The sequence below is a fragment of the Balaenoptera borealis genome (assembly GCF_965194805.1).
Source record: "Balaenoptera borealis genome assembly, chromosome: 20".
Taxonomy (NCBI): domain Eukaryota; kingdom Metazoa; phylum Chordata; class Mammalia; order Artiodactyla; family Balaenopteridae; genus Balaenoptera; species Balaenoptera borealis.
Genome location: NC_138879.1, coordinates 48741523 through 48767996, shown reverse-complemented (window position 1 = coordinate 48767996; position 26474 = coordinate 48741523). Strand labels below are relative to the sequence as shown.

Here is a 26474-nt window from a genome sequence, read left to right as displayed (position 1 = left end):
CCCATTTCTCCATTTCAAAAATAAATTATCAACTCATGGACTGAAAGCAGGACCAGGCCAAAAGTTTCTTCCTCTTTCTTTCTACCTTGTCCACAAATTCACTCCCCCAAAGAGAAGACTCCTTTGGGGGTGAGGAGGACCAGCCCTGCCCCTTCAGCTCATGCAGAAAGCTTGCTTTCCCACCCCCGTTTCCTCTCCTCAGGCCTCTCTTACCCTCAATGCACCCCAACCCCTGCAGGGAGGGGGAGTAGGGTCTGAGGGAAAGGTAGAGCTAGTGTCCAACTTTTTTGTTATTCCCTACACCCTGACCTTTCCCTTCTACAGCCGAGCCTGGTATGGGAAGAAGAGTCTCAGGCCTCAGCTTGCCAGATTGTGCAATGGACCAGCTGAAAGGTGAGGCAGGCTCTTCCTGCCCCCAGGTAATGTCAGCAGTTTGAAAAACAACATCCTTTAAGGTTGAATGCCTTGGCCTTGGATGGAGCTGGGCAGGGCTGAGTGGCTGCAGGTTCCTCCTCCCACACCTCTATGCCTCAGCAAGCATCAGGGAAGCAAGATGGTGGAGAAACAGGAGACCTGAGTTCTAGCCCAATATCTGCTAATAAAGCATCCCTGGTCCATCCAAGTCTCCACCTCATCCTCGTCTTAGGTTTTCCATCTTTAAGACAAGTGGGTGAAACTAGATGATCTTTAACATCCTTTCCATCTTTTAATGTCCTTACACATTATTAACACCCCAAAGACAATACTCTCTATCTTACAGGCAAGCCAATAGGGTCCGTGAAGATAAGGGGCCTACCCCAAGCCACACAGTCAGGTAGGAGAAAGGGAGGGCATTGAAACCCACCTAACCCATTCAACTGCATTGGTCAAGGCAAAACCTCACCTCAGGAGCTCTGCCCTCTTCCAAAGGTTGGGTGGTCTTTGAATTAGGAAATATGGCAGAGAGAGAACATTCAAGGCCCAGGAGAACTCCAGTCCTGCTGAGCTCACGGGCAGTGAGGAAGGGAACAGAAAAAGTTCATCATCAGGGATTCGAAAGGAAGCCTGGAGACCCAGCCAGATGTGAGACCAGCAGACAGAATGGAGTGGGTGCTAGGGATGCTATCGAATAAGAAAAAGTAGGTGGTAGGATGGCTTGCTTGTTCAGAAAACAATGTCCCAAGTATAGTCTTGCTGTCAGCAGAGAAAAATGCCATATTAGCTAAACATGCAATCAGCTTGGCTGGGTCTAAAAGAGGCCATTACTTAGTGACAGATACAGTCTATGAGAAACAGATTGGGAAGAACCCAGTTTCTGAATGGTGAGATGGAGGTGGATTTTAACAAGCTTCCATTGGTCTCTTTAGGCCTGATGTCTTGCTTCCTGGTCCATAGTACCTGTTGGAGGAGAGATGGGGTACCCAAGGACTAAATAACCTTGAGAGAACACAGTAGTGGCTAGAGGATTTCATCTTTCTCTATTATTTTTTAAATTTTGAGATGTTTGATATAGCCAAAATAATATATGTTATGTATATATGGTCATATGCATAATAATAAAACAAACACCTATGAACTCATGGCCCAACTTAAGAACTAGAAAACACTACCATTGCTCAAAGCTCTCATCCCCTGCCTTACCCAGAGGGGACCACTATTCTGAATTTGCCCCACAATCTTTTGCTTTTCTTTATATTTTCCTACATATAAACGTGCAAACAATAAGTTGTTTAGTTTTGCTTACTTTTTAATTTAACAAGAATGTATTTTTTCTAGGATTACTTTTTTCACTCATTATGTTTCTAAGATTCATCCATGCTGATGAGTGTATAGTTCACTCATTAGTAATATGCATAGTGTTCCATTGTGTGAATATACCACATTTAACTTATCCATTCTTTTGTCCAAGGGCATTTGGATTCTTTCTATTTTTTGCTGTTTTGAAAATGCTGCTAAGAACATCCTGGATGTTTATGTTTCCTGGAGCCTAAGTATACAACTTTCTCTGGAGTATACACCTTGGAGTGGAATTATTGGGTCAAATTTTTTTTCTGAGTGGTTAGAACAATTTACATTTCAGTCACTAGAGCTCCTGTTGCACTACATCTTCACCAAGACTTGGTGTTGTTCTCCCACATTCCAGCACAATCCCTAACCTCAGTTATCTCTGCTGGTAACCCTGGGGCGGCTCCCATCTTTCCCAGCCCAAGCCCATGGTCTTTTAATGCCTTAGTGAATGTGGTGAGATGTTTCTATGTATCCCTATATTCCTAACTGAGTAACATTGAGTACAAGAGAGGAAATAACAGTTTAGGGATAGACTAGGGGCCTTAGGGGGGTCTGTGTGAACATCAGAATCACTGGATCCTTTTGGAGAATGAAGGTCAGCAGGTACATTTGTTAGTTCTATCCAAACCCAAAGCACACTGGAGCCTGGTCCCCTGGGGTGACAAAAGATGCCTAATTAATTTCCTTCCCTATCTGCCCCTCACAGCCTCTCCTGTTTCTCAAGTGAACACTATTTACCTCCCTCCACTTTCTCCTCCACTCTCTAAGTCAGTATTTCTTCAAGTCAGTATTTCTCCTAGTGGTCCACCAGCCACCTACATCAGAATCAGCTGGGGTGCTTGTTAAAAATGCAGATTCTCAGAATCTAAAAAAGAGTGGATATATGTATATGTATAACTGATTCACATTGTTGTACACCTGAAACTAACACAACATTGTAAATCAACTATGATTTATAACCTTGGGGTATTTTATACCCCAATAAAAATTAAAAAATTAAAATAAAATTTAAAAACAATGAAAAAAAGCACAGATCCTCAGACCCTCCCTCACACTGAAGCAGACTCTCTGGGGTTCAGCTCAGGAACCTACTGTTTAACAAGTTCACCTGGTGCTCCATGTGCACATTGAGGTTTGAGAGCTGTTGCTCTAAGCACCACCATCAGGGAGGTTAAGCCAAGGTCATCTCCAGGCAAGTACAGATGCTCTTCCAACAGCTCCGCCATAAAGAATGAGTTGAATTCCATCTTCTCATGACCCTTCCCCTACTTCCACTGTACCCCCGGGCAGCAGGGATAAGACCACTTAAACTGTAGCATCTGTGTGTACCAGATGTGCATCCTACCACTGTTTACAGTAAGGAGAAACTGAAAATGGCTGCCTGATGGTAGAGACCTGGTCAAATTCATTATGGTACATCTTTCCAATGGAATGCTATACAACTATTAAAAATGACTTTATGTCTTTATTATTGCATCTCCACTTTCATGGAATCTTTAAAGAGCATGTTAAATTTTACAGTTTCCAGTTTTGTTTGAGTTTTCTACATAAGTGAGCATTATCTTTATGATCAGGAAAACACAATAAAAGACAGAAACATCCAGAAGTGTTTGCTGACTAATTATAAAGGAGCTGGTTTAGATTATTCTACCAGCCCTGAAAACAAAAATCTCTTTAAATGATCAAAGGAAATACTACAGGAAAATTTCCCAGATCTGAAGAGCCTGAGTGTTCCAGATTGAAAGAGATCACCAAAGGCTAGCACACCAAACAAACAAACTAACAAAAAATGCAGATATTTGTCATCACATTTCAGAACTCCAAGAATAAAGAGAAGATCCTAAAGAGTTTCCAAAGAGAAAAAAGGAAAAACAGGTCACAGACAAAGCCTTAAGAATCAGAGTGACATTTGGGCTCCTACCAGAGTCATTGGATATTAGAAGACCATGAAGCTTTGCTTTCAAAATAATGAGGAAAAATGATTTGTATATCTAAAATGATTTTATGTGTGATGGTAGAATGGAAACGGACTGAGACATACAAATGCTCCAAATATTTAATTTCCCAAGCACTCAATCTTAGAATACTCCTGAAGGATGTATTTTAGCAAGTTGAAGATGTGCAACATTAATGAGGAACTCATAGATACTGGAAACAGGAGATCAATCCAGGGCACTTGTGAGGGCAGGCCCAGCAGGACCCATGTGTGCACAGGCCCCAGGTGGGTGCAGCTAGTTCAAACTGGGGCAGGAGGAGGCGTATGCCTCCAGATTCAAAAATGCAAGTGGAACCAACAAAGGGTTCAAACTGTGTTTGAGTGTATGGAAAAACTATTGAAAGTCATGTGACAGATCTTTTGGAGCATATGGGAAAAGGTAGTGAAATAGAGACAGGCCATGGAATACTAAGTCAATGAAAATATGACAACTGATAATTTCAGGAAAATGAAAGATTTGTACAAGAAAGAAAACATAATTAGAGTACTGGAAGTCAGAAGAATGCCTAAAATTGATCAACTATGAAATTGTAGCAAATGCATATTATTTAGAAGTATGGAGAAAAGCAAGTGAAAAAACAGTTAAAAGAGTTGAAAGTAGTTGCCTCTTGGGAATGGGACAGAGGTATGGGTAAAGGACTGTTTTATTTTGCCATAAGCCTTGTAGCGCTATTTTTTTTAAACTATGTACATTATTTTGATTGGAACACTCATACACTGCTGACTGAACATAAAATGATGAGCCATTAACTTTAAAAAGTTAAACAGAGAGTTACCATATGACCCAGCAATTCCACTCCAATTCCAGGGAATTGAAAAGAGGTGTTCAAACAAAAACTTGTACAGGAATAGTTCAGTACTACTCACAATAGCCAAAACATGGAAACAACCCAAATGTCCATCAGCTGATTAATGGATAAGTAAAATGTGGTATATCCATATAGTGGAATATTATTCAGCCATAAAAAGGAAAGAAGTATTGATACCTGCTACAACATGGATAAACCTTGCAAACATTACCCAAAGTGAAAGGTGTCCGACACAAAAGGTCACATATTGTATGATTCCATTTATATGAAATGTCCAGAATAGGCAAATCCATAGAGACAGAAAGTAGATTAGTGGTTGCCTGGGGGAAGGGGGAGAGGGAGATGAGGAGTGTCTGCTTAAGGGGTATGGGATTTCTTTTGGGGGTGATGAAAATGTTCTGGTAATGGCTGCACAACATTGTGAATATACTAAAAACTGAATTGCATTCTTTAAAAAGGTCAAATAGTTTTTGTTATGTAAATTCTATTTCAATAAGGATACATTGTTATAACAGAACACACAATTCGAACTGCCTTAAACAATTAAAAGAGATGTGTTTTGAGTTGAATGTATTTAAAAACAAATACAACCCAATGTGCATGTTTTCCTTCCACTCTTCTGGGACCTAAAATCCACTTTGCTCCAACACCCGTGCTCACAAGCCCTGCAGAGGTGCTGGGGAGGACAGCACATGGTAGAGGTAAATAGGTGCCTGAGAGCCAGACAGTTGGGGTTCGAGCTCTGGTTCCACCACTAACTTACTGCAGGACCTTCTGAAGAATTCTTAATCGAAGTCTTAGTTTCTTCATCACTACAATGGGGCAATAACAGTCCCCATCTTATCCTGTGGTTGTGAAGATTAGAGGAGAGAACGTCTTTGAGCCCCAGGCACAGTGCCTGGCCCATAATAAACACTTAGATCAGCCGTTTACTATTAGCATTGGACAACCCCCTGAACACGGATGTTTGGGAACGCCCCTCCAGCTCCCAGAGTGAGCGATATTGTTAAGCCTAATGAAGCAGAGCGGGTAGGAGAGGATTTCAGGGGAAAGCATTATTAGCGCATCTTTTTTGAGCGCTCACTCGGTTGCAGCTTCTAAGGCCCTTCCGCGCGTGAGCTCGGCTCCCTACCCACCTCGCCTGTGCCCCCGGCCCCGTCCCAGGAAGAGATGAGCCGGGGACCAGGGATGCGGGTGGCCGCGGCCCCGTCCCAGCTGCAGGGAGGAGGCTGGCGCGGGGCTGAGAGTTGGGGCAGTGGTCTGCGGCTTCAGCCGGATCCCGGCCCGGGGAGAAGCAGCAGCCCGCGCCCGGAGCAGCGCGGAGCTGCCGGCGAGTAAGGCCGCGCTGAAGGGCCCGAGGGAGGCGGGGACCGAAAGGACCAGGGGCTGAGGGGGCGGGAATCAGGGGATGGGAGGGCGCGGGGGCGAAGGGTGCAGGGACCCGGAGGCGCGGGGCCTGAGGAACCTGGGACCTGAAGGAAGGCGGGGGTGGGCTAGGGGGTCGCGGGAACCAAAGGGGCGTCGGAATCCGCCCGGCGCCGCCCCCACGAAACGCCCTTGACCGTGCTCTGCGCCCTTCTCCTTACAGCCCACATTCTGGGCTCCGCGCTAACCCTCCCTGTTCACAGGGCTCTGGTTACTCACTTTGTATCCTCCACTACTCTGAGCTTGTTTTCGAAGTTGCTTTTATTTCGTTTTAAACAGTGGACAAAGGATCCAAACTGTGTCCCTCTCCTGGGCTCCAGCAGAGACCTCTGGGCTCGTTGAGAGCAGGGCTGGTTTTTTATCTCTACATCCCCAGTGCCTGACACATGGTAGCCTCTCGGTAGATGGTGGGTGAATACATAATGAATGGTTGTGTGATTGAACTGCCTTTCTTGGGACCCAGATCACAGCCCTGGGATTCTAGAAGCAGAAGTGGAGGGATGGGGCGGGGGCTGGGGTGGAGGCTGGCTCAGGAATACTAATATTTACTACAATCCCTTATGTGAATGTATTGGTGGACAATGTCAGAACACGCTCATTGCTCTTCCCTCTTCTGAGCCTCACACTATCCTTGGAAGTAGATGTGGCTAATGCTGTTCTCATTTTACAGGTGAGAAAACAGGTTCAGAGCTAGATGTTATGTAGAACCCAGCCTTGCCTGCTTTCTGAGGCCAGCCTTCCTGGAACTCCTGCACCAGGCTTGTAGCTACTGATGCCAGGAGGGCTGGCATTTCTCCTGCTTTTCCTTTTGCCCGCTGCAGTATTCAGGGCTACAGGGTGCAAAGGGAGCGCCCTGGACTGGTGATTATAGTCAATAGTAGGTGAACTGTTGGTAAAGGTATTGAAATAGAGAGAGCAATGTTGTCGTCTAATACCAGTCCAAGTTTGATTCAATGCCAACCCTTTACGGGGCTATGTACTTGGGGAGGAGTGCAGGCCGATGAATGAGACACAGGACTTGCACTCGGGGAGCCAAAACTTGGTAGGACATTAGCTTTATATATATAGGATATTCAGGAGTTCATGAGGTTTATCTAAAAACAGTGATTCTCAACCAGATGTACACAGTATACCTGTGGAGATTTTTAAGAATACCTATGCAAAATACTGATATCAGAACCCCACCTCAGACCTACTGGGTTAGAATTTCCTGGAGTGGGATCAAAGCATGTGGATTTTTAAAAAAGCTTTCCCTGGAGGGCTTTCCTGGTGGCGCAGTGGTTGAGAATCTGCCTGCTAATGCAGGGGACACGGGTTTGAGCCCTGGTCTGGGAAAATCCCACATGCCACGGAGCAACTGGGCCCGTGAGCCACAACTACTGAGCCTGTGCGTCTGGAGCCTGTGCTCCGCAACAAGAGAGGCTGCGACAGTGAGAGGCCCGCGCACCGCGATGAAGAGTGGCCCCTGCTTGCCGCAACTAGAGAAAGCCCTAGCACAGAAACGAAGACCCAACATAGCAATCAATCAATCAATTAATCAATCAATCTTTTAAAAAAAAAAAAAAGCTTTCCCTGGATTCTGATGTGCACTCCTCGTTTAGACCTGTTGCTCTAATTCAAAATTGTTGTTAAAAAAAAAGATACAGGGAATTCCCTGGCGGTCCAGTGGTTAGGACTCTGTATTTCCACTGCGGGGGGCCTGGGTTCGAGCCCTAGTGGGGGAACCAAAATCCTGCAAGTCTTGCATTGCGGCCAAAAATAATAATAATAATAAAAGATACAAATGAACTTATATACAAAATAAATAGACCCACAGACATAGAAAACAAACTTACGGTTACCAAGGGGGAAAGAAGAGGGAGGGATATATTAGGAGTTTGGGATTAACATATACACACTACTATATGTAAAATTTATAATCCACAAGGACCTACTGTATAGCACAGAGAACTGTACTTGATGTTTTGTAATAACCTGTAAGGAAGAAGAATATGAAAAAGAATACATACATAGATGTATGTATAACTGAATCACTTTGCTGTACATTTGAAACTAGCACAACATTGTAAATCAACTGTACTTCAATAAAAAATAAAAATAAAAAAGAGAGAAAAATCTCTCTCAACCAGAAAAAAACATAAACAAACAAAATTGTTGTTAAGTGTGGACCAGTAAGAGAAGCACACAAATAGCTATAACAGGGAAAATAGAGGTAAGCACTTCATAAAGTGACAAACCAAGTACTATGGAGTTTAAAAGGAGGGAGAAGTCACATGTGCATGGAGGAATCAGGGTAAAGGGGCAATGTGTGATGCGATATAAAGTATGTGCAGGATATGGACCAGCAGAAATTGTGGGAAGGAGAAGAGGAGGACATTTCAGGAAGAGGGAGGACATTTCAGCTTGAGCAAAAGAAAGGAAGAAAAGAACATGAAGTGTGTTCAGGGACCAGGTCATAGTGAATTCAGCTGGAGGGTGGGTAAACATGGGAGGAAAAGGAAGAGTGGGAATCTGTTGTGAATTTCTTGTATGCTGAGGTGAAGTCTTATTAAATATAAATGGAAGAGTCAATATTGTAGAGATGCCAATCCTCTCAAAATTGATCTATTTAATGTAATACCAATAAAAAAATCCCAAAAGGATTTTTGTAGAAAACTTAATAAAATGGTTCTGGAGTTTAGTTGGAAGCATAAACATGTGAGAAGAGTCAGGCAACAGAAAGCTACAATAATTAAAACAAATGCGTACATGTGTAGAAATAGGCAGACAGATCAATGTGACAAGTCTAGAAGTAAGCCCAAGCATATGTGGGAACTACATAATTGTCCAAGAGGACAATTCAAATCAGTGAGTTAAAAATTGTATTCAGATGAAATATTGTGAATGAATTTAAGTCACAAAAAGATATACTGTATGATTCCACTTATATAAGCTATCTGAAATACTCAAATTCATAGAAACAGAAAGTAGAATGGTGGTTACCAGGGCCTGGGGGAGGGGAAAAGGAGATGCTGTTTAATGGATATAGGGTTTTCATTTTTTAAGTTGAAAAAGTTCCAAAGATCTGTTTCACAACAATGCTCAATGTTAACACTACTGAACTGTACACTTAAAATAGTTAAGATGGTAAATTTTATGTTATGTGTATTTAACCACACACACAAAAATTTTTATGTGTGTGGTTAGATACATAACATCCAGCTAGCCATTTGGAAAAGATCCATACCACACTAGATTCTAGATAGATTAATGACAGCAATTGTGTGGACTTCCCCAGTGGCCCAGTGGTGAAGACTCCGCGCTTCCACTGCAGTGGGCACGGGTCTGATACCTGATTGGGGAACTAAGATCCCACATGCTGCACAGCATGGCCAAAAGAAAAAAGCAACTGTGAATATTTAAAGAAAAATTAACACCAATCCTCTTACAACTCTTCCAAAAAATTGAAGGGGAGGGAATACTTCCAAACTCATTCTATGAGGCCAGCATTACCCTAATACCACAACAAGACAAAGATACCGTAATAAAAGAAAAGTACAGATCCCTTATGAACACTGATGTAAAAATCTTCAACAAAATACTAGCAAACTGAATTCAATAGTATATTAAAAAGATTATACACCATGACCAAGTGGGTCTATTCTTGGAATGCAAGGATGGTTTAACATACAAAAGTCAATCAAATAATACTCCACATTAACAGAATGAAGGGAAAAAAATGCATGATCTTCTCAATTGATGAGGAAAAAACATTTGACAAGGTTTAGCATAATTTCTTGATAAAAACATTCAACATACTAGGAATAGAAGCAAATTACCTCAACATAATAAGGGCTATATATGAAAAACCCACAGCTAATGTCATTTTCAGTGGTGAAAGACCAAAAGCTTTTTCTTTAAGATTAGCAGCAAGACAAGGATGCTTGCTTTTGCAACTTCTATTCAACATCATATTGGAAGTTCTAACTAGAACCATTAGGCAAGAAAAATAAATAAAAAGCATCCACATTGGAAAGAAAATGTAAAATGATCTCTGTTCACAGATGACATGATCTTATACATATAAAACCCTAAAGAATCCACAAAACACACATACACACACACAAACCCACAAAAAGACCTGTTAAAAACTAAAAAATTCAGCAGTTACAGGATGCAAAATCAACCCACAAAAATCAGTTGCATTTCTAGAGACTAACAATGAAGAATCCAAAAAGGAAATTTAGAAAAAAACTCCAGGGACTTCCCTGGTGGTCCAGTGGTTAAGAATCTGTCTTCCAATGCAGGGGACTTGGATTCGATCCCTGGTCGGGGAACTAAGATTCCACATGCCACGGGGCAACTAAGCCCACGTGCTGCAACTTCTGAGCCCGCGCACCCTGGAGCCCGCCCGCCACAACTAGAGAGAAGCCCACTCAGGGCAATGAAGAGCTCGCTCGCCGCAACGAAAGATCCCGCGTGCCGCAACTAAGACCTAAGGCAGCCAAATAAATAAATTAATAAAAAAAAATTTTTTTTAAACCCTCCATTTACAATAGTATCAAAGAGAATAAAATACTTATGAATAAACATAATGAAGGAGGCTCTATTTGTTTGCTAAGGCTGCCATAAAAAAATACCATTGACTGGGTGGCTTAAACAACAGAGATTTATTTTTTCACACTTCTGGAGGCTAGAAGCCCAGGATCAAGCTGTCAGCAGTTTTGGTTTCTTCTGAGGCCTCTTTCTTTTGCTCACAGATGGCGTTCTTGCTGTGTCCTTTCATGGTCCCTCTGTCTGTATTATCTGTGCCCTAATCTCCTCTCCTTATAAGGACACCAGTCACATTGGATTAGGGTCTACCCTAACAATTTGACTTGGTGTGGCCTTTTATTTTTATTTTTTTTTAATTTTTATTTTGTCTGCACCGCGTGACTTGCGTGATCTTAGTTCCCCGACCAGGGATTGAACCCAGGGTCACGGCAGTGAAAGCACCGAGTCCTAACCACTGGACTGCCAGGGAATTCCCTGGCGTGGCCTTTTAAAATTCATTCAGTTTGGTACACAGTAAACTCTTTCAATATGAAGGCTTGTATCTTTCTCAGATTTAGGACATTTTCTTCCATTATTCTTTTATTCTCTCTGTTATCACCTTCTGGAACTCCTACTAAACAGAGTTGGAGCTTCCGGATATAGCTTCTAAATCTCTTTTATCTCATATTATCCAACTTTGCTTCCCCTCCAAACTGTCTTTTCCTGCATGAGCTTTCAGGATGTGGTTTTTTTGACAAGCCTGATTTTGTCTTCTTTTCAGGTTATTTTTATTATTTAGAATCTATTTTTAAATTATACAAATGTATATCGATTCATTATCATTGTAAAACACTTAATGCAGAAAAAAATTTAAACTCTCACACCCCACCTCTATCATTCCAACTCAGTTTCCCCAAAGTAACCACTGTTATCAGTTTAGGGTTTTTCCCTTCAGATCTTGTCCTATGGCTACATTTACATGTTTACATTTTCATATTGAAATATGTTTTGTTTTTGCTTTATATAAACGGTTTCAAACTGAAACTACTGTCTCACAATTTCCTTTTACCTTATTCTGTATCTTGGAGATTTTCCATGTCAGTAGATATTTATTTATTTTTAACACCTACATAGCATTTCATAATACAGATGTACCATAACTTATTTGCTCATTCCTGTACTGAGGAGTATTTACACTGTTCCTCTTTTTTTCTATTTTATAAATAATGTAACAATGAACATCTTTTTTTTTTCTTAACAATGAACATCTTTATACTTACCTCAACCTCACTGTAAATATGTATTTCTCTGGGACATAACTTAAAAATGGAATTGCTGGTTTGAAGAATATGTACACATTTATTTATTTTTCAGTATACCCTTAATACAAGATTCAAAAGGTACAAAGTCAATCATATTGAAAAGTAAGTCGGGCTTCCCTGGTGGCACAGTGGTTGAGAATCTGCCTGCCAATGCAGGGGACACAGGTTCGAGCCCTGGTCTGGGAGGATCCCACATGCCGCGGAGCAACTAGGCCCGTGAGCCACAACTACTGAGCCTGCGCATCTGGAGCCTGTGCTCCGCAACAAGAGAGGCCGCGACAGTGAGGCCCGCGCACCGCGATGAAGAGTGGCCCCCAATCGCCGCAACTAGAGAAAGCCCTCGCACAGAAAACGAAGACCCAACACAGCCAAAAATTAATTTTTTTTAAAAAAAAAAAGAAAAGTAAGTCTCCTTCCAGCTCCTGTCTCCCAATCATCAGTTCTTCACTCCAGAAGCAATCACTGTTATCAGTTTCTTCCTTTCACGGATAGTCTAAAATTGTTCATTTTAGATTTTAATATATATTGCCACATGATCCTTCAAAAAAGGCAATTTATTTTTTCTGTTCCCCTCATCCAAGGGTGAAGTCTATTTCCCCACTCCTTGCATTGGGTTGCCCTAGGCCTTAAGAGCTATTATATCAATAGCTTACTTTCTCACTCTCTTGGAATGTTGCTGCCAAGTGAATAAACCCAGTCTATTCTACTGGAGGGTGAGAAACAATGTGAAGTAGAGATAAATACTCCAGATTAGGTTCCCTAGACCAGGGTTGGCAAACACTTTCTGTAAAGGACCATATAGTATGTATTTTTAGATTTGCATGCTATACGGTTTCTGTGGCAACTATTCAACTCTGCTGTTGTATTGTGAAAGCAGCCATAAAACAATATATGAATAATAAGGTGGGAACAGACTTGGCCCACCTGCAGTTCTTTGCTGACCCTTACCCTAAACCAACCAGCCTGCCAACTGCCAGGCATGTGAGTAAGGTCATCCTAGACCATCCAAACCCCAGCACAACCCCCAGCAAATTGCAGACATCAGCTGAACCAGCCCAGACCAGAATAACTGTCCAGCACAGAACTGTAATAATGTCTGATGTTTAAAACCATTAAGTAGCGCCCAGCTAGCTCAGTCGGTAGAGCATGAGACTCTTAAAACCATTAAGTTTTAGGGTGGTTTGTTACACAGCAAAAGCTAACCAACACACTAACCCATACACTTTGCCATTATTGGATACTATTAATATTTTTATTTTTATTAATCTGATATATTAAAAATGATATATTATAGTTATTTTACTATGCCTTTCTATGGTTATGAATGCATTTGAAAATTTTTTCATATATGTTCATTGATCAACTATATATGCTCTTTTATGAATTTCCTTCATATCCAGTGCTCATTTTAACACTGAATTATTTTCTTGTTGATTTGTCATTTTCCAAGAATATATCTTGGATTTTAACACTTTGCTATATTTATTGCAAATATTTTCTCCCTGTTTGTTGTCTATTATTGTAGCATTTTTTATTATATTGAAGTTTTAAATTTTTATATAATCAAATTTAGCAAATATTTCCTTTATGGTTTTTGAGTTTTGTGTCTTCAGAAGGCCCTCCCTATTCTAAGCTTATAAAAGCATTCTCCTATATTCTTCTAACACTTCTATAGTTGATTTCATTGGTTTTTAATAAGTGTTCTGTTTATTATCCATATAAGATTTATTTTATATGTGATGTCATCTTAATTTTTTTCCAAGGGGGAAACATAATTACTAGCTATCCTTGCACACTTTGTTTTCCAGATAAATTTTAAAATCATCTGCATTTCTATATAAAAATCTCTTGGCATTTTAGTTGTTATTTCTATTTGTTTCCATTTTTTCAGAATGTCTTCCAATTTTCTGGTCTGTCAATGGCACTATTTCTGGGTTTTCAGTCCTATTTGGAATTTATATTTTTATTTTTTAAATTAATGTCTTCTGTTTTGTGGGACCTGGAACAGGAGGGAATGTAGTCAGATGTACATTCAGATCCAGCTCTTCCACCAGCTATTAAATTTTGAAATTTACTTTTCAGATTCTTGAAAGAATTCAGCATTATTTATAATAATGAAAAATATGGTGTCCTAAGTGTAAACATCACTTGAGTAGCTCTCAGTTATATAAATGTAGGCTGAGAAATAGTCATTTTTCTGAGATTAAGGCGTAGCTTTTGTGACTTAATTAAGGGAGCCATTAGAACTCTGATATATTAACTTGGTCCTTAAGCAGGAGCTGGATGAATTTACATAAGGAGGCCAGCATCTTCTGGGCTAGAAGGAACTGATATTTGATCATTGCTCCCTGAGACATGAAGCCAGAGAGACCTGTGGATGTTGACTGCCTGGCCCTGGCCAGAACAGTAGCAGGGAAGAGCAACATGGTCTTTGAAATAATTAACTTCAGTAAAGTGGGAATCCAGGCCCTCAAGAGTTGAGTTCAGCACAATAGGTGGCTGATGCTAAAAGCAGCTCTGGTAGGAGCTATGCAACATATTAGAATTAGCAGCATTACTTGCTGAATGTGCAGTATCAATTTCCTACTACAAAGAGGCAGCAAGAAGCAAAGTTTGTAACTGACTAATTGGACACCTATACTGTCCTTGCTGAGTGTGGAAACTGGACAGACTTCTACCAGATTAAATCCTTGGGTATTTGACAGTACGTCAGAGATATAAGCCCTAAGAGGCAGATGTTGAATATCTTATTAATCTATTTTGTGGAGTCTCTAGACAATTTCATTTTATGTAAAAAAAAATTTTTTTTAAGGAGATGTATTTATCATTATACCACAGTTTTGGGAGCAGGCCAACCTATGTCCACCCAGAGGGAAATGAGTTTAAAAAATCTGTGGCACATCCATGCAATGGAATACTATGCACTTATTACAAAGAATGCTATAGAACTATATTAACTGAAGTAGGAGAACCCCCAAGACTTGCATTTTCTGTGTGTGTGTATATATATATATATATATATATATAATGCTATTACTACAAAAATTATTTAGTTATATATCCTTATGAATATATACAGGTCTAGAAGTAAGGTTATCAAACGTTGATGGTGATTGACTCTAGGGGGTGAGAGTTTAGATAATTTTTGCTTTCTTTTTCATATTTTCCATATTTAAATTTCTTACAAATTTTCTATAATGAACATGTTTTATCTTTATGAAATAATTTTCTAAAAATGGAAACTGACCACAGAAGTCATCAAGAATAATAATAATAATAGCTTACTATGAGCCAGAAACTACACTAAGTGTTTTACATGCATTATCTGATTTACTTCTCACAGCAACCCTACGAGAGAGATTTGCATACTGAACAAAGCAAGGCTTGAATAGTTTAAGTAAATTGCCCATAATCAAAGGGTTAGAAAGTGGTGGGAGCAGGATTAAAGCCCAAATTCCCTGGCTGCTATGGTCTCTCTGGTTTGACCCACAGAGGAAATGGAGCTGTTTGGAGCTAACAGAGAAATTCACCAGCATTTTACATACAATCCACTTTCAACTTTACCAGCCTTAACTTCAAGGCCATTTTCTCTTTTTACCTTTCCAGAAGTAAGCACTAAATACTGTAAAAATAAAAAGACACTACCAATTAAAGACATAAAACTTTCTGTAGTATTCTGTTGCATTGGGGGACCCAGTGAACCATGCCTTCCAGTACTGGAAGGTACCCTGGCATAGGCCTCTACTCTTGAATTTGGGCTGGCCCTTTGACTTGCTTTAACCAACAGAACATGGTGAAAGCACCAGTCTTGAGGCTAAGCCTTAAGAAGGCCTACCAACTTCCACTTTTGTCTTTTTGGGAGTCCTAATCCAACATGTAAGAAATATGGCTTCTCTGCTGAAGAATTATGTAGAAAGGTCACATGGAGAGGGAGAGAATTTGAGACAACACGAAGCGAGAGGCCCAGTCATTCCCGCGGAACCAGCCCCCAGCTGATGCTACGACCTACAGCAAGGCTAGCAGAATGGCCGGGCTAATCCCAGCCGGGATTTCACAGTGAGCAAATAATATGGTTGTTGTTTTAAGCTATACATTTGGGGTGGTGGTTAAACAACAGATAATTAAAACACTTCCTCACCTCTTCTGGAGTGACAACTGGTACACTCAGTTCTGCATAAAGCTGAAGTCTCTACCCCTATCTCTCAACTGTATTACAACAGTTTGCCAGAAGCTTTCACATTAATTGCTAGGACATAGGGAAGCTTTTTTTTAAAGGAAAGAGGTACTAGGTAGGGGTCCAGAGGTTCAGCCTTTAGCCCTAGTTTTGTTACTAATTGTATGCCTTTTGAAAGTCATTTACCTTTTGGTCTCAATTGTACAACGGGGAGACTAATGCTCACACTACTTACCAGAGGAGGGTAAAAATTAGTATAACCGAGTTGAGAAGAAAAATGGAAAGCATTTAACACTGCTTCCAGCTCAAGAGGCAGGTGAGGAAACACGTGGATTTGATGTCATCTGGATGTAAGATCTTGAACAAACGACTTCATATTTCTGATCCCCAGTTCTTTCTTTGTAAATAAGACTACCCTGCCTCACCTCACAGGTTCATCTGTGATGATCAAGTGAGACATCGCACGAGGAGAGACCTGTTGCAGAATAAACGGTAATTGCCGCCGTGTAATCCAAAAATACCCCTCCCCCCCTTCCCCGCGCAGCCATCCTTATATTCTTCGCCCAACCCCAGAGAATGTGATTTAGTAAATCTGGAGTGGGGCACAGAAGGCTACATATTTTTTTTAATCTACATTTTAAAAAAACAATATCCCTAGCAGATTTAAAACCAGGCGTCCTACCCTAAAGGACTCTGCTTGCTACCACGCCCCCTCCCTCTGACAGAAGGAGCCGCCAAGTCCAGGTCTCGCGACAGTTTCTTCTTTCTTCAGAATCTGCCGCAGGTCGCGCGAGAATGGCTCGTCCAATCACGAGGCTGAATGGAGGCCCAAGATGGCGGCGCACTGGGAGCGTAACATTTGCGTTTCTAGGATCTTCAAGCTGCTGGCGGCTTAAGACTCTGGGGTTGTAGAGGCCCACACTAGACTAGTCGTCTGGAAGGAACTTAAACCTCAGAGGTGAGTCACTTAATATCTTTCACGCGGGTTGCGAGTTCACTTAACCTGTGTATCACCTAGGTTCCACATTCTCCTGTTCTGGGCCTGTGAGGTGCTGGCTTCGGGGTCTAGGGAGAGAGACCAGATGGTGTGTGTGTACATGTGCGTGCGCGTGCGGGGGTATATGTGTGTTGGGGTGGGTAGGAGGAATTGGCAAATAGAGTGGCGACTAGTACTGAAGTAGGAAAGACCGGCGGGGCGGAGGAGGTTTAGAGAGATCCAAAACTGAGGCGGGAAGATAGTCTGAGTGGGTAATATGAGGACGTGGAAGGAGTGGAAGAGATGGAGAACTAGCAGTGGTCGAACTAGTGGAAAAAGCCGGATTTATGAGGGAAGGAGACGAGAGAAAACGGAGATTAGGATTGAAGTGGTAGGGATCTGTGCAGAAGGAATTCAAAGTTCTGAAAGCGGAATTTAGATTATTTTACAGACTTACGTATTAAGACACATGGTAGTTGAAGAGGATTATTAAGGGTCAGGAGAAACCAAGGAAACAGAAGCGTGGAGATGGGAAAGATCAAAGAAAGTCGAAGCGGAAGCTTAAGTGAAGATCTACTACTTTGGCTCTCTGCACTGACTCGGGTAACCGGAAGAAATAATTAGGAGTCAAGAAATAATTAGGAGATGGAGAATAATCAGGACATGGTGTGTTTGGAATGAGGGAGGCAGGGTGGAGAACGTGCTAAAGATTTCTCGCTTTTGTGCCACAAGGAAGATAGTGGTATCATTCAGCAAAATAGGGAAGATTAGAAGAGGACCAGTTTGGGGTGGGTAGAAATGATTTAATTTTGGACATGTTGTGCATGAAGTACTTCGGAGCCTTTCAAGTGAGTAGTCTCGTGGGCAGTTAGATGCATGATTTGGAACATCTCGACAATTCTTTTCTGAACATGGTTATTAAACTTCCAGTGTGGAAAGCTGTCAAAAACCTTCTGAGTATTAACAGATTTATTACCATGTAAAGTTACATCTCTAACAAAGCCTGCAAAGGAACGGTACTTACTGCTAAGAGACTTTACAATAGCAGATATGACTGAACTGGGGAGATTAGGGAAGGAAAGACCTTCCTGAGGAAGAAATGCTTGAACTGTGGTAGTAAGGATGAGTAGGAATTCATCAGGTGAAGAGGGGGAGGAAAGAACATTATAGACAAAAGGAGTAACCTGGGTAAAGACCCTATTGCCAGAGTGGAGGGAAAGAAAGAAGAGCAATGGGTGAGACTTAAGCTGATGGTGAAAAAATAGGTAAGGCCACACCATGCTGGGTCTTATATGTATGCTGAAGTAATGAAGTGTGGGCTCATGGAGGCCAAATAAGAGGCTGTATGGGCTTCCCTGGTGGCGCAGTGGTTAAGAATCCACCTGCCAATGCAGGACCACTGTAAAAACTAACCTCTGACTATAATATTCTTGACTGTAGATTATGTTGCCTTCTGCCACTTTGATGCATCTAAAGGAGTAGTTTCCAATTTTCTTCCCTTGGTTTAAAAGAAAAAGATTCATCATATGTTGCATACATTTTAAAAAATTGTGGTAAAATACACATAACATAAAATTTACAGTTTTAACCATTTTTAAGTATACCATTCAGTGGCTTTAGGTATATTCACAGTGTTGTGCAACCATCACTACTGTCCATTTCTAGAAGTTTTTCATCATCCTAAACAGAAGCCATGTACCATTAAACAGTAATTCACCATTCCACCCTCCTCCCAACCCCTAACTTCTAGTTTACTCTCTGTCTGTATGAATTTGCCTATTGTTGGCACTTCATATAAGTGGAATAATATAGTATTTGTGCTTTAGTGTGTGGCTTATTTCCCTTAGCATAATGTTTTTAAGGTTCATACATGTTGTAGCATGTGTCAGAATTTCATCCCTTTTTAGGGCTGAATAATATTCCATTGTATGTATATCCCACATTTTGTTTATTTATCTGCTTGTGGACACTTGGGGTTGCTTCCACCTTTTGACTATTGTGAATAATGCTGCTGTGAACATTGTAAGTATCTGTTCGAATCTCTGCTTTCAGTTCTTTTGGATCTATACCTAGGAGTGGAATTGCTGGGTCATATGGTAATGTTTAACTTTTTAAAGAACCACCAAACTTTTCCACAGCAGTCATACCATCTTTGTTCCCACCTGCAATGCCTGAGGGCTCCAGTTTCTTTACATACTCGCCAATACTTGTTATTTTCTTTCTTTCTTTTTTTTTTTTTTTTAAATAATTGCCATCCTAATGGGTATGAAGTGATATCTTATTGTGGTTTTGACTTGCATTTCCGTAATGACTAATGATGTTGAGCATCTTTTCATGTGCTTATTTGTTGTTGCACATTTTCAAAATATAACTTCTTTTTTCTCACTTGGTTGGCAAAGATGTATTGGCTGTAACTGTTGACTTGGCAACCACAGCTTTTCCTGTTGACTTTTTTTAACTAAATGTGCGATTCCCCTCCCCCCCCACCCTTTTTTTCTTTTTAAAGATGGCTCTGAGTAAATCAATGCATGCAAGAAATAGATACAAGGACAAACCTCCTGACTTTGCATATCTGGCTTCCAAATATCCAGATTTTCAGCAGCATGTTCAGATAAATCTGAATGGAAGAGTGAGGTAGGTAACAGATGAAGAATTCTTGATACAGTATTATTCTAGTGTCATTTGAATGGACACAGCATAGTGGAAAGCGTACTGGACTGATAGTAGACCTGAATACTAATTCTAGACATTTCCTTAAACTTCTCCTCTGACCTTGGACAAATCACTTAACTTCTCTTGGTTTTAGCGTTTTAACCTATAAAATCAGAAGATTGGACCAAATGCTTTTAAGTTTCCTTCTGGCTAAAAAAAACAAAAAACAAAAAAAAATTTCTTGATGTCCAAATTATTGCTTACCTAACAGAGATCCCAGAGTGCCTGCAGAAACCTTAGGATTGTACTCTAAAACTTGGTGACTGGTGAGGGTCTAAAGTCCTTATTTTAAGTGTGTGTTTATTTTGATGTGAGGTAGGAAAATAATAACCAGGATATAAAAACTGATTTCACTTCATTATTACTTAGAATGTCACTAAATTTGAGTTTAAAAGTTAATTATTAAAAATTAAGAAAATAATAGTATGACACTTCAGGAAATGGCAAGGATTATGATAGTGGTATGGTAATAACGGATGTTTGTGTTATACCCTTGAGAAGGGGATCTTTGACTGCCATCCTAAACTCTATGTGAGTTACAGAGGGGATGGGAAATTTCAAGCCTGCCTGGGGAAAATGTGGGTGATTCACCTGTGGGGAGGAGGAAGAGCAGGATTTGTGGAGCAGTGGGAAGGTCGGGAATAATAGGGTCAGAGGGCTTGAGGCATTTTGTTGACCTCATCCTTCCTCCTGGCAGACTTCTTGTAGAACTGGAGGCCCTAGGCCAGGACTTAACCTGGGGGCCAAGGTACCCTAGAAATCCTAAAACTTAAAAAATATATATATAATGCATATTTATTTACATTCATTTTTCTGGGAGATAATCCTTGGTTTTCACCAGATTCTCAGAGAGATTTGTGACCCCCACCAATACACAAAGGTTAAGTCAAATGCCCTAGAACTGTGATTTCCAAGCTTTATTGTCTATTCCACTCAGTAAAAAGTTGAGCACAGCTCCATGTATGAATGCTTGTATTACTTACCATGTTACTATATTAAACACATTAGAAAACATACTTCAAACTGGAAATTAAAAATATATTTAAATAAGAGTTCTAATATTTTCTTTGCATACTCTAAAGATTCATCTTTGGCACCTTACTTTGGAGATCACCCCAGAGATACTGAATTGGTGTTTCACTTTGTTTAGATCATCTCTACCATTTTTCTTAAACCTTTGTTTCATAGTTATGTATGTGGATGTTATTTATCCTGATAGCTTTAGAGCAGATACAGTTTTGTTATTCTTTGTTTCCTCTCTACACTTATTTTTGTACTTAATTATTTAACAAATATCTGTTGATTAACCATTTTGCTCTAAGTTCCGGGAGAGCCATAATAAACAAGAAAGACTTAGTCACTGCCATATTTGGAGTAAACACACTAGTGGAGGAAGTGGACAAATAAACAAGCAGTTAGCCTTTCAGTGTGGCAGAACCTGTGGAGTATACAGTGGAATCGCACAGAAGGAAGACCTGACCCCAGCTTTGGGATTTAGAGAATGATTTGAAACAGATACGGTGTCTTAGCTGTGTTCTGAAGAATGAGTCTGAGTTAGCCAGGTAGAAAGAAGAATGTTACAGGCAGAGGGAGTAGCGTGTGCAAAGAGCACGGAGTAGTGGGGGACTGGAAAAGTTGAGCGTGCCTCTGGTGTGGTGGACAAATGACAGAAGGTGAGGCTGGGAGGATGATGCTTGCAGTACTTGATAAGGGCCAGTGAGGAGTTTGGAATTTATCTTAGGGACATGTGCAGAGAGTTCTTGTGTCTTCAGAATTACTCATCCCCAGCCTTATGCACTAAAGTTTTAAAGCAGGGAAATAACATTCAGAATTGTGTTTAGACAGGTGACAGGTGTATTCTAGGAGCATGGTAGAAGATGGATTGCAGGGAGAATTAAGACTGAAAGTATAGGCAAGTAAGTAGGAAATGGTTTTAGTAATCTACATTAGACATATTGGTGGCCTAACTAGGTAGAGGGAGGAGGGATAGAGATCACTGGATGAATTTGAGAGAAATTCATGAATATAATTAGCAGGACACAGTAGAAATTAAGTATGAACCAAGTATGGTGCTTGGTATTCCAACTTAGCAAGAGATTAGGTGGTAGTGCCATTTACTGCAGCAAGGAACAAGGGGGAATGAGCTGGTTGGGGGGGAGATGATATATTTTCAGTTTGGGGCATACTGAATCTGAGAAGTCTATGTGCAATTGAAAATGGAAGTCAGAAGAGAAGGACACAGCGGTGGTGTGGGAGTGGTATTAGTGAAGGCCTTGAGTCTTTGAACTGAATACTGAAGGATGAATAGAAGGGGGAAGAGAGTTCCAAGTATAGAGAACAGAATTTTTTGAAAGGCCTTGTAAGTTTGCAGAACTGCATGTAGATGGGGATGAAGTGGATATAGAATAACAGCTTAGGGAATAGTAGGAGATGAGACTGAAAGGAAAACAAAGAACAGGTCACAAAGAGCCTTTCATAGCTCTTAGCTCATGCAAAGTAGAATGGACTTGATTGCTCAGACTTTGAGGAACCAGAGGAAGATTTTTAGGATGGTTAGGATTTTTAAGATGGCTTAAGATTTATATTTTTTAAGAAAAATCACTCAGAGCAGACCAAACAGATCTGTTATCACAACATATCTGAATGGCTTAAGGGTGTCTGACAAGTAATAGACATTCAATAAATATTTGTCGAATGCATGAGAATAATTCTTGTATAAAATCTAACTGTATGCCATTTACAGATGGCATACCTAAAACAAAATTGCAGATAAATAAAAAATAAAGGGATGGGCAAAAATATACTAAACAAATGAGAGTTCCCTCCAAATTAAAAAAAAGTAAGATAGAAGGCAAAAAAGCCTCAAATTAGAAAAAGAAGACTAGTTTGTATTGACAAAAGAAATAACGTTAAATGAAGACTTAAAAAAAGACTTTTAGCATGTTGAAAAATGTAACATAAGAAATATCTTTTAAAAAGTGATATAATTCAGAGACATTTTTTCTTTGTCCTTCCAACCAAGTAGAGAAAAATAAACAGAACAATGGCCTTAGGGACTTTCAGAGGATCAGTGAATGCTTCAAAGACAATTAGGTAAATATACTCTTTGTGTATGTTCTTTTTCTTGGGGAGATAGGGTTTAAAGCTTTAACCTATAATTTGAACTTCAGTTTTAAAAGAGTAGTTGACCCAAAAAAGGTTAAGTACTGCTGATAAAGAGCCTAAATAATATAATCAGTGAGTTTGATTTAGTGATATATTTTGAACTTTTAATCTATAAATATGAATGCACATTCTTTTTTTTTAAATTGATACTGCATTCCTTTATTTTATTATTTTCTTTATTTTTTGGCTGCTACGCAGCATGCGGGATCTTAGTTTCGCAACCAGGGATCAAATCTGAGCCCCCTGCATTTGAAGCGCAGAGTCTTAACCACTGGACCTCCAGGGAAGTCCCACACATTCTTTTTAAATAGCTTGCACAGGCTTATAACACTAAGAAGTGACAGAGTTGGAACTCTCTCTGGCTCAGTCTATTGCTTCCCTTATTTATTTAGAGTTAATAAGATTAGAAGGAAAAAGAATTACAGTTTTACAGATAGCTTGATTATTGTCTACCTGAAAAAACATTTGAGAATCACCTAAAAATATTCAAATGATTGCTGAATAAAACATACATATAAATATTTTTAAATGTATATAAATAAATAGAAAATTGATAGGTTTCCAGATACTAGTTGGAAAATATAGTTGCAATAAAAGATCCCATCCACAATAACAAAGAGGAATAGGCAGAAACTTGGCAAAGAAATATGTTAAGATCTATGTGGATAAAGCAACAGAATTACCCTCAGGGGTCTAGGGGAGACAGTGAATCTAGGGACACCGTGTGTTTCTGGATGGGGAGGCTCAGTATAGTTAATATGTCGATTCTTCCCCAAATCAAAATCCTTCTAAGGTTTTTGGGAGAGAAAGCGACATAATGTTTCTTCTGTTCAAAGAAAAGATACTCAAAACAAATGTTATAAGTGGGTGATGGCAAGGTGAAGGGGTGTAAACTTTCCCAGATGAGTATTTAAATATATTGTGAAGTTTGAGTAATTAAAACATTAGCCCAGTAGTGCCACAAGAATGGGCCATCAGTTGTCTGGCACAAAGTGGCATTCAAGTCTCAACAGCATGTGCACATTAAATAGGGTGATTCCAGCCTGCATTCTACTCAGTAGTATACCTCCCAGAGGGAGTGTAGAGTGGACAGGGTGAATCTTCCTTTCTTGATCAGTCTTGACTCCTGTGTGTTTCTCATAATGTGAATATCTTACAGTGCTATGAATGATTAAAGAGCTTTTGCAATGTTCTCTTGGATTTTCACTTTATATGCTTACTTTGGAAGCTGACTCCTAAGTAAGATACCACCCCACCGTGTAGAGACTGTAACATAGAATAAGGACATTTCAGGTTGTTAAGGGTGGAGGCAGACAGCAATGGATTTTTAATAGATGCGTTGGAACAGCTGTGGGGAAAGTGCATTAGATTCCCTTTCCTATATATTATGCAAAATAAATTCCTGATGGTTTGATGATTTCAGTATATTTATTCTATTGAAGTACTAGAAAAAAATATATAGGTGGACTGTTTAACTTTCGGTGTAGGGATGGTCTTTCTGAGTAAACTCCAAGGGTAGAATTCATAAAGGAAATTTTATGGATTCAACTACATAAGAAGTAAAAACTTTTACATATCAGGAAATAGTAAAAGGTGACAACACAGTATAAATATTTAGCTCCCTTAATATAAAGAACTCTTAGAAGACAAGAAAAAGGAAGAAAACCTTAATATATAGGTTAAAGATAAAAACAGGCAATTTACAAAAGAAGAAAGACAAATGGACCAAATTAGCAAAGAAAAAATATACAGTATCCATCAATGGCAAAAATGTAGTCAAATAGGCATAGTGATAAAATGCTGGTAGAGTTGCAGCTTTGAAAGTTCTAAAAGCATACTTAAATGAAATAATGTATGTTTGAGGATGTTTATCCCAAGGCTGTTTATAACAAGGAAAATTGGAAATAATTTAAATTTCCAAAATTGTGGGTTCTTACAGTGCAGTTCCATACGGTGGAATACCACGTAGCCTATGGAATGGGTGTTGCAGATTATAAAACATCATCGTTTTGTTTCATACTGAAGCCAAAGTATCTGTGCTGATATGCTGTGCATAGAAAAGGACTAAAAGTTATGAACTTGATGTTCAAAGTGGTGGTTTTGTGATAGGCAAAAGTAATTTTAAAGTTTCTTGCAAGGAAAAGCAAATTTGTCTGTGAAGGGATGGCAAGAGGATGAGGCAAGCTTGAGGAGAGCGCCTCTTCTTTAATAATGGAGCAGTATGCGCTTACCTATGGTTGGTAGTACAGCATATTTAGAAGGGATCTATGATAGAGGAAGAAGAGAAGATATGTACTTTTTTTTAAATGTAAACAGCCTACCTGCTCCTGGACATCATCCTCCTTGCTGCTTACTTAAGTCAGAGTTGTTGATGATTATATGCATCAGTAGAATGTTCTTTATTTTTATAGTGGCTTTTTATTTAACTCAAGAAGATATATGAAAAAGAATGGCCAAAATGTAAACCCAGGTAATGATGGAAAAGGAACACCAGGAAGAACATTAGACCTGAGATGGATTGAAGTGTCATTTATTTGCTCAGCCCTTAAGTGCTCTCTTAGGGGACGCAGGGTGTGATATGGAAAGAGGGGCACTTCTGAGTGAGTCATCCAAAGGACCAGTCTTGAGAGTGCCACTTACCAGCTGTGAGGTTTTAGATAATTTTCTTAGCTTTACTGAGACTGAATTTCCTCATCTAAAAAGGAGGGATAAAAGGACATACTTTGGATGGTTGTCATAAAGGTTAGCAATGATGTGTGCAAAGTGACTGACACATTGTAGACACTTAGTAAAGGATAGATATTGTTGTTAAGCCTGGTACACTTGATAAGGTACTGAGGATTGCTGGTGTCATCTCTCTCTCTCCCTCTCTCTTTTCTCTCTCTTCCCTGCGTCTGTCACTGCTTTGTTGTAATCATATCTGACCGTTTCAATTAAATTTTAGTTTGTGCTTTTTCACAGAAACCAGGAACCTATGTTCCCCATAGGAACATGCTGCAATTTACTTGAGCCCTGTCAGTTGAGTTTGAATAGGGTATGACACTTAACTGATTTGTTTTTAAATCAAAGACCTGGCATTGAAGGGCTGTGTCATAGTTTGTGACTGTACCATTTTTAGCACCTCAGTGAAGATCTAATGAATAGAAACCAATGTTGGAGTAAGGTGGGGAGGCTTCAACCTTTATTGTTACATAAGGTTCAGCCTCTACAGTGTTAGAATGATTGTTTCTTTAACCATGGTTACAGAATGTATCTTTCCAAACCCCATCTAAGAATGGTAATACTGTATTCATCAGTAGCAGAGCAAGAGTCATCATGGGGAAATCAGACCTGAGCCTGTTGACAATAGTCTGTTTTGTTTTACGAAGCTGGATGTGTTAAACAAACAACAAAGACTGATGGTATAAATTGCTAATTTCCACGTGAGAGCTAATTTTAGTCCCTGTGCCTCTCTGTGCTCTCAGAAATGAAAATGATAAAAGATCTTGCCTGTGTTCAGGAATTTTGAATGTCCCAGGGTGCTAAAGTGACCTAGATATTTAACTAGTGAAGTCAGATGACTTCACTTTTGTCCTACAAAAAGATTTCCAACCCTCAGATTAGTGTCTGTATTTTC

General features: G+C 39.9%; 1 protein-coding gene and 1 long non-coding RNA gene across 7 annotated transcripts in view; one reads left to right on the top strand and one right to left on the bottom strand.

Moving 5' to 3' along the window:
• LOC309617905 overlaps positions 1–16739 on the bottom strand; it is a 62689-nt gene extending 45950 nt beyond the window's left edge. For 2 of the 3 annotated variants that reach the window (XR_014238179.1, XR_014238180.1), the window contains exon 1: positions 16241–16739. This is a non-coding gene — a long non-coding RNA (uncharacterized lncRNA). The remainder of the gene's footprint in view (positions 1–16240) is intronic. The other variant, XR_014238181.1, reaches the window with a different exon arrangement.
• A 77-nt stretch (positions 16740–16816) lies between these two features.
• Positions 16817–26474, top strand: part of METTL16 (methyltransferase 16, RNA N6-adenosine) — a 56992-nt gene continuing 47334 nt past the window's right edge. The window contains exons 1-2 of one of the 4 annotated variants that reach the window (XM_082370691.1): positions 16817–16963; positions 19488–19615. In XM_082370691.1, the coding sequence (XP_082226817.1) occupies positions 19488–19615 (128 nt within the window). In that variant the 5' untranslated portion in view covers positions 16817–16963. Of the gene's footprint in view, positions 16964–19487; positions 19616–22715; positions 22787–26474 lie in introns of those variants that run through there. The other 3 variants (XM_082370694.1, XM_082370692.1, XM_082370693.1) reach the window with 3 other exon arrangements.